General features: G+C 45.7%; 2 protein-coding genes across 7 annotated transcripts in view; one reads left to right on the forward strand and one right to left on the reverse strand.

Moving 5' to 3' along the window:
- Positions 1-1261: 1261 nt before the first annotated feature.
- Positions 1262-5504, forward strand: LOC112994849 (G-protein coupled receptor 183-like). Its single transcript, XM_064504508.1, has 2 exons — positions 1262-1329; positions 2095-5504. The coding sequence occupies exon 2, from the start codon at positions 2127-2129 to the stop codon at positions 3183-3185; it is 1059 nt and encodes a 352-aa protein (XP_064360578.1). The 5' UTR covers positions 1262-1329; positions 2095-2126; the 3' UTR covers positions 3186-5504.
- Positions 5505-10566: 5062 nt separating this feature from the next.
- UBAC2 (UBA domain containing 2) overlaps positions 10567-15111 on the reverse strand; it is a 139689-nt gene continuing 135144 nt past the window's right edge. For all 6 annotated transcript variants that reach the window (XM_064504491.1, XM_064504505.1, XM_064504506.1 and 3 more), the window contains one exon: positions 10567-12824. In XM_064504491.1, the coding sequence (XP_064360561.1) occupies positions 12717-12824 (108 nt within the window). In that variant the 3' untranslated portion in view covers positions 10567-12716. The remainder of the gene's footprint in view (positions 12825-15111) is intronic.

Below are 15111 nucleotides of genomic sequence, written 5' to 3' on the forward strand. Positions count from 1 at the left end.
AAAACATTATAAATATTATGCAATTAAAGAATGGGCTGAGCTTTACTAGCACGCGGGGCAGATTCAAGTTCAACTTAACTGTAATCTTAACCTTGACATTTCTAGGCTTGAGTATTTTCCAGTAAAACTCTGAATGTCCCTCTGTGGGAATTTCCTACTTTATTAGGAGTTTTGGAAGGCAAAAAAAAAAAAAGTAAACAAGCAAGATCATCACCATTAACAACAAAAAAAAATACCTCAAGCCACTATAAAGAGCATAAAAACCTCCAGGGATTTGAAAGCCTCGGTGGTCCCGAGTACACGGTGGCAGCGGGGAAGGCCATCCTGCCGGCTGCAGGGGAGGCCGCGCTTCTGCAAATGTTTTGGGAAGTGCTGCGGTGGAAAGTACTCTGCCCCCGCTGCAAAACCCGCTGGTGCCGCCGCTCGGGGTGGCTCGCTGGCCGGCCGGGGCGGCAGCCCGCGGGGGGCTTGGTGGCGGGCTCCGGCGCGGGGGATGCGCGGGTCAACCAGAGCCCTCCACTGAGAGGGGGCTTTACGGGACATCCACAATACGACATGTTACACGAACAATTAAAATGTTCTCCCAATGAGGGCAAACTGTCTAATCCCGCTGCGATTAGCCCTTGCCTCAAGGTGCAAGGTCTGAGGTTCTCTCCATGCATCTAAGATAAGCAAACATGGGTTTTGCTGCAGCCCAGGAGCTCACGGCTGCGAGGCTGCTCGTGCTGCCCGGAGGCACCCTGAGCCCTGCGGGAGGTCGGCCCCGACTTTGCCAGAAAAGGCACCGCAGTGTGAGCACACCGTTCTGTCCGCGTCGCATGGATGTGCCTGCGGTGGACGCTTCAGGGGCACATGTGAAGCAGAACTGAAGCTGCTCTCACTGTTCAGTCGCATTTTGCATCCTTGTAGAAGTTTTCAGAGTAAAACCTGAAGTCGGCTAAGATTTCAGGAGTGATTACTGTGCAGGTACAGTCATTTATCTTCCGCAGCATAGCCACTACTAAGAATAACCCCCCACTGCAGCAAAATGCCTCTCACACACCGAAAGAAAAAAAAAAGCCCAGAAAGAACACACATTTTTACTAACCCCAAGGAAAAAAAAAGAATAGAAAAAAAAAAAAAAAACCCAAACCTCACGGCGCTTTTATAACGCGAGCCAACATTCAGAAAAGCACTCGCACGCCTGGGAGGCCCATGAGTCCCGGCGCGCGGGCCCTTGAGGGCTCCTCGCCGACCGCCCACCTCCAAAAGCTTTTCGCTGCCAGCTGGGGAGGGAGGAAGAGGTGAGAGCGGAGCTGCGAGGTCTGAGCCCGGGCTGCTTCTGCGAGTGTGAGTGTGAGCGGGAGCGGGAGCGGGAGTGTGAGTGTGAGCGCGCATCTTCGCGCCCGCCGGCCGGGGGCTGCGGGGGGCTGCGGCGGGCGGCGCCGTCGGGGGCGGGCGGCAGCGCCGGGCTGGGACGGCCCGGCCGCGCCGCGCGAAGGCTCCGCGCCCGCGGAGCCAGGAGGCGGCGGCCGGAGCAGCCCGCGGTGAGCGGCGGCGGGACCGGGGCGCCGGGGCGTGCGGGCGGCTCGGCACCGCGGTGCTGCGCGCTGCCCTCCTGGGGCGGCCCTGAGCTGCGGGGGTGCCCGGGCCGGGGGGCTTCTCTGGGCTTTCTGATTTTTATTGCCTCTCCGCTCCCTGCCCGGAGCATCGCGAGCGTCGCCGAGGTCCTCTCTGCCTGTGTCCGCCGGGCTCCCCCAGCCCCACCGCTGCATGGACATCTTCTCCACGAAGCTTGTCACACCTTGCCTGTGTGACATGCAATTTCCCCCCCCCCCCCCCCATCCTTTCTGGTAGCGATTGGACTTGCAAAAAAACATATGGGGAGCTGGTGACAAGAAGAAGAAAGAAGACAATGAGTCACAGCCTTTGTTGAGACGCTCACATCGAAATCACAAGAGATGCGTTTTTCCAAATGACTAGCGCTACGAGCTGGGAGGGGGGCAGCAGGGAGCAGGGGACAGGCCTTTTGCTCCTTGATGAGACCCAGCCCTATGGGTGCCGCTCCTGTTATCAATAAGCTGCTAGTTTCATGTCTTTTCTTCTTCTTCCAAGGAGGGAGACAGAGATTGTGAAGCACCACGGAAATGGCTGTTGCTGAGGCCGTGTCCCCGCTCGCTAACCTCACCTCTGGCAACCAGAGCAGCTGTAACGTGCACAACCACTACTTCTCTGCCAAAGTCACCTTCTCTCTCTTCTACACTGCCCTGCTGGTGTTCGGCTCATGCGGAAACATCCTGGCCCTCTGCATCACCTTCCAGCGCAGGAAGAAGAAACTAAACTCCACCAACCTCTACCTGGTGAATCTGGCCCTGTCTGATGCCCTCTTCACCCTGGCGCTGCCGGGCAGGATCACCTACTACATCCTGGAGTTTGATTGGCCCTTTGGGGATTGGTTCTGCCGGGCTACAGCCTTCATCTTCTACATGAACACCTATGTGGGCATCTACTTCATGACCTGTGTGAGTGTGGACCGCTACATCGCTGTGGTGCGCACCAGGCACCCTGGCAGGATCCGAAAGATGAGTCGTGCCAGGGGCGTCTGCGTCCTCATCTGGTTCCTAGTGTTCGTGCAGACGGCGCCGCTGCTTTTGCGGCCCATGACACGGCGTATGGGGGACAAGTTGACGTGCATGGAGTACTTCAACTTTGAGGAGGTGCCCAAGCTGCCCTACCTGCTCTTGGGGGCCTGTGTGCTCGGCTTCTTCCTGCCCGTGGGCATCATCTTGGTGTGCTACGTACGGATCAACCTCAAGCTCTGCCAGACGGCCAAGGAGAACCCACTGACAGTGAAGAATGGGCACCACCGCCGGGCCTTCACTGTCATCCTAGTAGTGTTGCTGGCTGTCCTGCTGTGCTTCAGCCCTTACCATCTCAACATCGTCCAGTTTATGGTAAGGAAGATCCTGTATCAGCCATCCTGCCGTGAGCAGCAAGCCTTCAAGATGTCCCTGCAAGTCACTGTGGCGTTCATGAACCTCAACTGCTGCATTGACCCCATCATCTACTTCTTTGCTTTTCGAGGCTACAAGCGGAGGCTGCTCCGCATCTTCAGGAACAGCGGCTCCATGGCCACCTCCTCCACTGCCAAGACCCCATCAGAGAGCAACAGCAACAGCCAGCCACCTGGCTCCGTGTCTGTCTAGTGGCACAACCCCCTCCCTTTCGCTCTGGGCTTCAGCTTATGGACCATCCCCTGTGGCAGCAGCCGGAACCCAGGCGCAGAGCAGGACCTGCACCTCCGACAGGCTTCAATCGCCCTCCTGCCCGGAGCCAGGGGCTCTTGCCAGGCCAACTCTCCTCTCCGCTGGGGCAGATTTCTGCTCTCCGAGGCACAGGGCCACTGGCCCTGCCCAGCTCTGCACACCTGGCTCCACGTTTGGCACTGCTGGACCCACTGTCCCCATGCATGGCAGGGCGGGATGGAGCACGTTCTCATCCAGCCCCCGAGGAGGCAGCTCAGGCAACGGCACCGGGTGGCAAATGCGGCAGGGGGTTTCCCGGCGCCGCACCCTCCCACGCGTGTCCCACATCCCCTGGGGCCCATGGCTGCCGGTAACCACAGGGCTGGCGTGGCTCTCCCTGCATCCTCCCCCTTCACCGCTCCCCATAATGCTGGGGCTGCATCCCTGCGGGGCTTGGAGCCGCCAGCATGGGCTGCGCAAGCTCAGGGTAGTCTGGGAAAAGGCTGGGATGTTACTTCCATGCAGAAAAGATGGCTCTGCTGCCCAGAGCTCCCTCCTAGAGCTTACAAATGCCAACAGCTCTCTACTCTGCCCCCACCCAGGGTCGGTGTCCTGCTGTAGCACCCAGGCGTGGTACGGGGTGAGTGCGAACCGTGAGCGGGGTGGGAGGTGCCAATACAATACTTTGCAGGGGAAGATAAGCAAGGTAGTGAGTTTGCACAGCTCCTGGGAGTGTCACTGCCTGTATTTGCTCTTTTGGCCGCTGCTCCTTCCCGAGGGGTGCCCTTCCCTGTAGCTCACGGTGCTGCGGTCTTGTGGGGACCTGCTGTCAAAGAGGGTGTAACAGGGCTCGCCTAGCTCACAGCTTCAGTGTAAGCCTGCAAAAGCACTTTGCGCTCAGCCTGGGGTTTCTGTTACTGGCTCCCCGTGCCCTTGCAGGTGCTGGGGAGGAGATGCCTGGAAGAGTTGGGTTTGCTGGCCAGCACTTTCCAGGGAAGCCTTCAAACAGGTCGTGCTTATAACTTGAAATAAGTTGAGGACAGGTGACTGAACATGGCCTTACGTAGCCTTAGCTGACCTTTGCTTGAACATGAGGAGCTGCTGCCTGAGTCGGTGCGCAAGTCAGTTCAAGTGCCTTACTCAGGACAGGTTATGTACAACCAGAGAGAGGGGGAGGAGCCGCGCGGTCTGGTTCTTGTCCATGTTGGAAGTCAGGTGGCGAGGAGAAATCCAGCATGTCCAAGGACCTCTCCAACCCTTTTCCGTAATCACCAAACTACGAGGCTTTCACCGATGAGAAGCACACACACACAATTATGCAGTTCCTGGGATGCCTGTTTTATATCTGACGTTGGAAGGAACAGAGGGACACACACAGAGATTAAGAGGAGAAAAAACACCTTTATTTTGCTTAAAAGTAAACGTTTCATGAACTGACATTTTTAATTAATATAAATCATTCTAGAAGGTAATAACCTTTTTTTATTGCTAGAAGGTTAATAATACAGCCATGTGCAGCCCTTTATTGTTTAAATGCACATGAATTAGCTTCTGGATGATGATGGCTTTACCTTCTGCTTAGGTAACTAACATCCCAAAGGCTGACTGAGAGGGACGCACAGAATAACTTAGGTCCATTCAGGAGGTTGACCTCCCTTTCAGATTATCTGAGCCCTACTCAAAGCCAGGCTAACTTCAGTGGACTGGACTGAAGAGAGCCTGTGTCCTCAAAATCATGTTACAATGGACAAGGAAGAGCTGGTATGCAGTATTTAGGAGTATCAATGGTCCACACACTGTAAGGGAGCCTGGTTAGACCAGTGGTTACTGTGTAATTATGGTGCACTGCTGGAAATTATTCAAGAAACGTTGTCTGGAAGGGATCTCTGTGCATCCCCTAGTCCAACATCCTACTCCAAGCAGGACCATCACTGACACTATATCAGGTCAGCCATGGCTTTGTCTAGCTGAATCCTGAAAACCTGTGAGGAAGAAGACTCCATCACCTCTCGGACTGACCCGCTTCAGTGCTGCATCACCCTCCCAGTGAAAACATTTCTCCTAATGTCCAGTCTGAAGCCTCCAATCCACAACTGGTGGCTGTTGCCCTGTTATGTCATCTGCTACTACCTAGAAGAGTTTGTCATCTTTGTAACTCAAGTTCCTATAGGATTGTAAAGGTCTAACATTATAGGGGCTGCTGGAAGAACAAAAGGAAGTATTACACAGCTATAGCTCTTAAACAAGCCTCCACATTAACACTGCAGCACAGTTCTACAGCTATGGCCAATCTACCTTCCCAAGACCAAAACAGAGATGTTTTACTAGGCTGGGACCTACAGCACAGGCAAAGGCAAATCTATGAAAAAGCCTTTCTCAGAAAAAGACGGAGAGTGTAAACATAGTCTAGTTTGTTGGTTATTGGGCTATTTTTCTCTTAAGTATTCTCTTAACAAATATATCCCTGCCTTTCATTCTATTGCCACCAGTGAGAGCCCTTGGAGAAGGAAAACTGAGTAGCAGTAAACAGCTGTGACTTAAAATGAGACAAGCACCGCAAGGGAGGAATCCAGCCTTGCTCCCCTGGACTCATGCCAGCCTGGGACCCTTTGCTTTTAAAAATATCTAGCTAGCAAATAATTAGCCTAAGCAGAAAAGACACGCAAGGAATAGGAAGCGAAGTGAAGCGATTTGTGCAGAACAGGTCAGAAGTACCCAGGAAAAGAATTGTTTCATTGCCTGGACCAGCTTGCCCACTTGGTGGATGTTCCCCATCAGGTGGTGTAGGAGCCTGAAAATGCAGCACTGCACTCAAATCATAAATTGAGCGAAGCGAACGCCATACGGAGCAGTTGTATACTTTCGCTACATTTCATTCATCTAAACTACTCACAAAGCATTTGCTTTAATCAGTTAGCACCTTAGCAAAGCAGCTAACCTGTGGAAAGCTGCATATTTCCTGCTATTCACTCTGCCTTGTGCATGAACTTTCTGAGAACATTTTTATCCCTTTTCTTATCAGCTGCTATCAGTAACTGAATCGCTGCTGCTTTTGCTCCAATTCTGACATTTTTTTCAGTGCAAATGCATCTCAAATTACCATTGAGATTCTGCGATGAGATGTAGGATACCTGTACAGGAACACATGCAGACATTCATGCAGAAGCAGCGATAACATCAGGGCAGCAGTGATCGGAGCTTGCAGACAAAGCGCTATTGTGTACGCAGGGAGGGGAGACAGCGAGCTGCTTCGCTGCGAGATGCACACGCGACCCGTTCCCAGGCACCCAGTAAGTTAGGCTCACTCGCTTCAGGGGCAACCCCACGAAGGCAACTCCTACGTTTCAGGCAGGCGGTGGCTCGAGCAGGACCTTCTCCAGTCCCAGTGCTGGTGGCAGCCTCTGCCACCCGCCTCGCCAAGCGGCCGAGCGCAGCCCCCGGCCGCGCCGCTACCGCCGCCCTGCGGCCGCGCTCCGCCCCAGCGGCGAAACCGGCTCTCCCCGACAGAGGGAGAGCTGAAACCCTACCCTGGCTCGCTCTTTCTTATTTTTTTTTTTTTTTTAAGAAATAGATTTAGAGCTCCCGCCACAATTTTACGGCCGTGTAAGAATGTGATGGACCTAGTAACTGCTCCGGCTGCAAGGTGCCCAGCAAGCACCAGCCGACAGCGCAACGTTAGCATCGCTGGAAGTGACCCGGGTTAGGATGGCTGGGAGTTTCCCAGGTAGCGAGCTAATACTGCACTGTACACAGATATCTCAAAATTAATTTTTGTTTCAACCCAGAATGCAGTCTCTTTGCCATATGTTTTTTTCAACCTAAGAAAGCGATTTTCCTTCCTTTCTTTAATTTAGGGCAGTAAGTACACCTTTTCTCGTTTTTGCAATCACCCAACGCTACTGCGTCTGTTTGTAGTCGTACAGACTTCATATACACATGCCGTACAAACCGAGATTTCCTTTGCAAACTCACGCAGGCACCCTTACAAACCCTTGTGAGTAAAAACCTTCTAACATACCATACTTCAGTTTTCTCCTGAATTTCTGCAAAAGGGTGATTAGCTGAAGTAATTAAATGGAGCACAGAAAGTATGTACCATCTCCGCTGAAGACCTGCCTCTCTAATAAGCTGTACCTTCTCGTGGCAACTTACTGTGTGGAGCTGCGAATGCCACTGCCTTATTTTGCCCTTAGCAGCCACTCCTAACTTTACGCTTTCAGCTCAAAGCATAAATTTCAATAGAGCAAACTGGGGAACAACAGCTGCTGGTTACACTTACGTATTACCTGTTAGTAAAATACCTGTGCTGTACAACAGACAACTTTAGTCCGTGCTGTGAACTGTTCTGGATGGAAACTTTCATACAGAGACATCCATCTTTGTGAGACGGTAGAATACTATCATGTAAAACTGCACATATCTACTTAAAATAAAAGCTGCTCACTGCCACGCAACAAGCCTCGCTGTCACTGTTTGGGCCAGGTGGACAGAAGCAGTGTGGAGACCTATTTAAAGTTTCTTCTCACAGACGTGCACATGCCTCTCTCGATCCTGCAAGCAAAGCAAACGTTCAGAAACGGCAAGGGACAAGTACAAGCTCTCGTTCCACGTCCTTTATGCAGGGCATTGTTTCCATAGAAAGGTAGAGAGCTGTGGTTGGCTCATGGCACAGGAATTTAGAAATACCCTGCTGTGGGAAGAACTGTGAGCTGCCGGGAGGTTATGCAGCGCCCTTGCTACAGCAGGTGCCTCTGCAGTTGGGACAGCGTGCTATGCACAGGTTCAGTCTGGCAGGACTAATTATGCTTTGAAAACCATAAGCATCTGCTTTGTCACATACTGTGGTGACTCCAGTGTTTGCTTCATTATTGTGTAGCTGGGATTATTCTGTTTTCTCTCTTGCTTACATGTATTATCTCACGCAAAAATGACCAGATAAAATGGAACGATCCCCCTGTCTGATATCTCTGAAAAAAAGGGTGGTTTTTCATTTACAGATTAGCCAGAATATTTCACACTTGCATTTTCCATAATCTTGGTGAATTCCTTCAAAAGCAAACTAAGTATAATGTGACACCCTCTCGTACCCTGCTCTCAGCAGGTCTTTTCTTTCTGCCCTATGCAATCCGTTTTCTATGTTTCTAAACAAATTTCTGGTCTGCTCATTTTATCCAAACTCTCTCCTTGTTCCACTTGATTCCATCTTCCTAAACTCCCTCAAGTCCTCTCCTTTTCTAATCTTATAGTCTCTACTTATCTTTGTTCAAAAAGCCAAATCCTGCTTTCAATTCAGCCGCAATCTCAAAATTTTTTCACCCCCTTTTTAAGTAAGTATATTCATGCTTTCTCCTATGCTACTATTCAGGCTTTGGAGCAGTCTCCTACAAACATCCACAAGCCCAGCTCACTTCCAGGCTCCTCTTATAATGACAATAGTTAAATTACTGATTTACTGAGATTCTTGTCAGTAACACCCACTAATCAGGTCTTCCTGCTCCTCTGCTCCCATTATCTGTATCTTTTCTTATATTTGGAAACTATTGGTAGCACATACCAACTCTGAATTTCATTTGAGAGTTGCATTCACTTCCTATGGCCGAAGAATGCCTTTAAATACAGAAATAGCAGAAACGTAAAAATTAAACCCAAAGTGTTTAAAATATGCACATATACATATATAAAGCATATATATATATGTGCACGCCTATATAAATATATATATACACATATATAATGTTTTTGTGTGTCCATACACCTCTCCTAATACATTAGTATTTGTACTCCATTACATAAAATATCTATTGCTATGGCTACCCAGGTAAAGGAAAGCCAATCTACATTTGTGTTCCTCCACAAGGAAAACCTAACAAGAAATTAAATGCATTCATGTATCAAAGAAAATATCAGTTCAAATAAATACTGTGCATTTATTTATCTTTGAACAGATGTAGTTCCCCCACAATATGACAGTTGTGGTTCTGAGTGTTTTTACATTTGGGTGCCCTTGTAACTGCATATATACTCCAAATATACACATATATTTAAGAGACAGGAGTCCTTGATTATAGACTTCAATTTTCTTGAACGTATTCTTAGCTCCAATTTGATTAGTCAGACGGATAATAAATGTAACATTGTAACGCTCTCTCCCTCTGTATATAAACATGCACAAGGATAGCCAAATATTTGGCCGGTTGTCCAGTACCCTGCAAAATTTTGCTCATTTTTTTGTTTCAGACAAAAATAATTAGACCTCTTCTCCATCCCATGTTCACGAGGCACCAACAAGTGCTTGAGAGCACAGGTAAGTCCACGGACTAACTGTTACAGTGCATTTGCTCACATAAGAGGTAGTATGCAACCTTGAAACCCAGTCTGAGGTAAGGAAAATGTCTTTGACAAGCCCAGAGCCCAATTATTCTGCATCTTAGCAAAAAGTTAAGGCTTTGAGAACCCGGCAGTTTATCAGGCAGATTCCCACAGATGCAAACTTCTCTGCAGGTATATTTCTAAGTAGCACACAACAGTCTAGGAAAGTCCCCAATAAATTATTCTAACATTGTCACAAAAAATAATATTCCCAGTCTATTAGTGAAATCTTACCAGGGACATTAAATCTTGCCTGTACTATAATCAGTGTGAATTTCTTAGGGACTTAAAATCCTCTCCATAGGAAAGTATTCTGCATTTTCTTGCTGCCTAAAAATGTCTTTTGTATCACATATTAGAAAAAAAAAAGTATGATGAAATATTTAAAATTGTACTGGACAAAGCACTGTGTAGGCTGTGAAGAACACACTCCTCACCTCCACAGGAATGGTCCATGAAAGAGTCGCAATTGGGCGGAAACCGAGTTTTTTTCCAGCTCTAACATTTGAATCTTTCTTCTATGATTGCTGCACGAAACAGGAACTGTACTCGGTTGCATCAGAGACCTTTTTCACTTTTTTGACTGGAAATCACAACCCTGAAAGAATTTTGAGCAAAACCTGGTCTCACAGATGTCAAGGGGAGTTTTCAGTTGACATCATTACGACCTGGATTTTACCTCTTGTCTTTGAATATGTTCTCTGGAATGCCCAGCAAAATAGGGTTTTCCACACAGACGTGCCATGTGGATACCGCTCATATACCTAACTGTAAAAAAAGGACTTAGGCTTTGAGAATATCCACTGACATGGCCCAGGCTGCACTTCTACAGGTTTTAAAATTCCCCAGAATAACTAACACGTGCTTGTTCCTAAAGCGGGCAATATCTGAAAGGGCACAAGTCATATTTAATTTACACTGGCCTAGATAGTAAAACACCATTATTTCCCACAGATAAAATTTTACTTCTGAAGTAATTCACTACCCTTTATTGCTACTTACTATAAAGGAGTTGTGGAGGAAGAGTCTGCATGTTTCAAAAGTAAAATGTATAACTGTTTCAAAACATTTAACTAGTTTGCATATACAAATTATTGTCTATATTTTTTTAGATTCTTAATTAGTCATTCCCGTTGTATGACAACCAGTTTCCAGAGTCATCCAGCTAGAGAAATGCCTCTAACCTACACAGAAGAAGTGCTACTCAGCTTCACAGAAACAAAATCTTTCACTTAAAAAGCAGACCTTGCCTAAAAACATTGTCATAGCAGCAGGTCAAACCCTGAAGCAGGCTCATCAAAGCCCAGGCAAACACATACTCATGCCAAGATTTCTTAATACACTCACTGGGAAATATTAAAACATAAACACAGTACATTGACTTCATTACCAAAGGATGCCAATGTGCCTAAAGATGAACATATCTGATGCCATTTCTGGGAGAGGACTTGTATGCTAGAAAGACTTTTTCTAGTTTTATCAGCCAATCAAAAAAAAAAAAAAAAAAAAAAAAGAAAAAGAAAAAAGGTCTCTCTCTATCCCCCAATAAGTTTTGTCCTGTAATTTCCTGGTTCATTTTCCAGACCACAGACTGCACAAGTATGTACTTTGGTAAACACGTGGTAATTTGGATTTTCAAAATATTCTTCTCTCCTCCTGTATTCTTTCACCACCTTCCCTTTTCACCCTTTTCAACAGCAAACCTGCTATTGCCTTTATTATGCTTCTGACAACTTATTCTAAATGTATGTGTGCATTAAATATGTGTGTATGTATATAGACACATATAACACCCTATACAAACAAAAGTACATATACTCAAACTTACATAAAATGCTAAAGGTACACGTATAGATCCATTTCACCATTGAGCTGCAGTCTGGAATTTCACATTACTTCAGCTTCATTTTTCAGAGATGTGGCCCTCTTTCCACCCCACCTCCCAAAAGTCCTAAGGTGCTGATAACTAAGCACTTCTGAGAGTTAAGCCAAGTAAGCCCATTTATCATTCTAAGCTTCAAAATCCGTATCAAACTACCTTGGCACTGGTGTCCTGTCAACTCTTGTGTTAGTCTGAACCAAATTCTTTTAAGTTTAATATTCCAGTCTGTGATCAACAGTTAGCCTTGTTTCCAACAGTGAGGATTCAGCAAATGCAGGGTCATCCACATCTTTGACAGTAGAAAACTAGAACTATATAGAAAAGTTAGCTTTTTCTGTTTTTCTTTAAGACAGTATGTAGCCAGGTCAAAAAATGAAAGCAGCACATAGGACACTGAGCATACATACATTATGTCATGGAAATCTGTCTGAATCAGACATGGAAGTCATTCAAATGATCTCAGTTCTGATCTTATTGTACCATTCAATTCATCTTTATTGCTTCCAGTGAATACCTTCATGCCCCGTATCTGGATAGCCATTTACTCTGTTTGTAAAATTTAAATTTACAGTGGTCACTTACCGTAGCTTGCAATATGTATATAAAATTTCTCTTATCCTATGTATGTATTATGTGCTGAATGACAACTTTTATTTAAAAAGGAATTCAAGAAATAAAGTATTACAGGCATTAATAAAACTTTCTGAAAAATGACATGATATTCCCATAACCCTCTACTGGGTTGAAAATGAAGTGATCTTCAAACATCTTATTACTGTAACCAAAAATCAAGTACTGTAAAATAAAATGTAAGCTGGAGGAATTAAACTGGTAAACGAAGAAAATATGATTTTTCTTGATAGATAAATGCAGCTGTTTGTAGTTGTTGGAGCTTCTTTTCCTAGTCGTTAAGTCTGATAACATGTCTAACAATGATTCACAAGAAAAAAAACCCTTATTTTATTTTTAAAACAAATTTAGATGATATCCAGTCGTAAGTAGAAATTAAAGTTATTTTCAAATGGATAACCAGAATAGAAACCACCAATTGATTTGAAGGCTTGGGAACAGCTCACGTCATTCGTTAACATTGCTTTGAATCATCACTCACGTGGAGACAGATTCTTCTTTCTGACACCGTTTGCAGGGCCAACCTTTGCGACTCTGTCCAGCAGGTGGCTTTGATTCTCTTTCAGACCTACACAAACCCATCAAGTAAAGTTCCTCCGTACAGAAAACCATCAGTGTTGCAGTAGAAAATTAGTGGCTACATTTAAGTCATTATTTGAAGCCCTCAAAGCTTCTAGAGCATCTCCCCTGGAAAATCCCATTTCCATAAGTCGCGCAACCTGTCAAAGAAATAACAGAAACCCACTTTTAAACCAGTGTTTTATTGACACTATGTATGTATTAGTTATGTAACAGTGACAGTTACTTTTTCCACTGCGGATCTGTGCAACAGCCTACTTTTCTAAACAGTAAGCAAGCATGACTACTTGCCGCCACAAAGGCGTATCGGGGATGGCATGCTTGAATGAGCTCGAAAACTTTGCAACAGATGAGAGATGACAGCTTTATGACAGTTTATTCAAAAATAAACATTTTCTGAAAATTCCACACCTGTACATTTCTAGCTGATCCACTTTGGAAGAGGACTAAAATAGAAAGGGAGTCTGCTACCTGGTAGGCATTTTTTGAAGCACGGCACCATACTTGACAACTAAAATCTGAACTCAGGGCTTGCTGCTCTAGACAAGAGCGGGCCCTCGAGAAACTGGCACTGACCCAAACATGGGATTGTACAGCAGATGTGGAAATTTGTACCCACATACTGAACCCCACTTTCCCTGAAAAGAGCTACTTCTCCAGAGCTCATTAAAACAACAAAGCCAAATCTTCACTCTGGGTGGTTTTAAAAGAATTGCAAAAGTCGGCCCTAAAGCAGAGGCAGTACAGTGCTTAAAGTGGTTCAGTCAAATTCACCAAAGGATTCTAAATGCTGTCAAAACAGTGCAAGTCGTGACATCTGATGGATGAATAACCTGGAAACGGTCATATGGTAATCAATAACTGCTTGACCATCCCTCTTGATGCTATCATATACTCTTGGCATCTGGCCATTTTTCTCTGTGCTAACAGATGCTCAAATCACCATAGGTAAAAAGCAATGTAGGTATAACCAAATTTAATCTATGCCAGGATTAACCTCTAAATGGTTACATTTCAATCTAAAGTACATTTTAAACCTACGATTCTCAAGTATAACTGCAATTCAGAGTACCACTCTAGAAGATTAACACTGAATGAGTTAAGAAAAAGGAAGGCGGGGAGAAGCACGCAAAATTCAAAGCGTTCACCATGCAGCTCCATTATTTACAAACAGCCTGTGACCAGACACCACAGCTCCTGAAACTGGAAGTCATGGGGTACAAAGGCTGTCTGGGTGCTACCGCTACTCTCCCTTTAGTGGGCTTTTACGGAGCCTGCAGCAGAAAACCAAAGCTGTTTGTGGCCTTTTGTATCTCAGGAGGAACCTTCTCCATGTGCAACAGCAACATGCATTTCTCAGGAACCACGAGAATCTAGCGCTTTTGCTTGGAAATTTAACTGGTATTGAAAGCCTCCAGTTTTAAACGTCTTTTAAAAGAAAGGTGCAACCAAAAACAACCTTCCAGGACACCTCCAGCACTTTCAGTATTTCTAGCCTGCTCTGCTTTGGTGGCTTATTGAGAAATACATTATTGTCAATTATACCTGTGGGTGGGGGTCCCCTGTCCTCCGAAATGCTTCAACAAGTAAAATGACTCTCCTGACGCTAAAGAATTTTCCCAATAGATTTCATGCTTTGTCTCTGATTTAATATAAATACACTGTTACCAAATGTTTGAAAACCTCGGCTGTCAGCATATCAAATACCATACTGATCGTTTTTGTACTTTTCCCCCCCTCCTCTTTACAACCCGATGTGGGCTTCTCATCTTCCTGTAGAGAGAGAAATGACCTGTTACTTCAGACATCTCTGCAACAACTGTTTAACTTCAAACTGGATGTCATAACCGGCAACTTTCTAAAGGTTCCAATTTCTGATTTTTCAGCTAAGATTATGTTTTTATGAGAAAGAGGCCAGGCAGTATAATAAAAGGCAACCACAGAAATACACTTCAGAAGAAAGGTTCTTACTGTAGTTGCCATGAATTCTCACTTTAAAGAAGTGGTGGACAGAAGTGCAATGCTCCCATTTACAGAAATATCCAGCGGGTGCCATAGGGAATAAATTGTAACAACAAAAAGCTTTTTTCATCTAAATATGTTTTAACCACAGGAACTGAATCCAGCTCCAGCAAACAGAGATGTATATTGGTAATTTAAGGTACTTAACCCACAAGAAGTGCAGAGATTTTTGTACCAAAAGCTTTGCCAATGCTTGAAAATTTTAATCTGAAGAAGAAAACTTTACATTTCTTCCATTCTAAGAAAATTTATATAGTTAATTAACACTATCCTGAGAAATCAAGGGTGCTTAGATTACATTTTTCCTTTCCCAGTAACTAGGCAGCCTTCCCAATGATCACAATCAGCTGACCTCTACAACTCCGTATCATTGAATGTAAGCATATATTGAAGTGCCTTCATAAA

The sequence above is a fragment of the Dromaius novaehollandiae genome, chromosome 1, assembly GCF_036370855.1.
Source record: "Dromaius novaehollandiae isolate bDroNov1 chromosome 1, bDroNov1.hap1, whole genome shotgun sequence".
Classification (NCBI taxonomy): Eukaryota; Metazoa; Chordata; class Aves; order Casuariiformes; family Dromaiidae; genus Dromaius; species Dromaius novaehollandiae.

Coding starts and splice junctions, on each gene's coding strand:
- LOC112994849 (XM_064504508.1), top strand. CDS start 2,127: ATGGCTGTTGCTGAGGCCGTGTCCCCGCTCGCTAACCTCACCTCTGGC.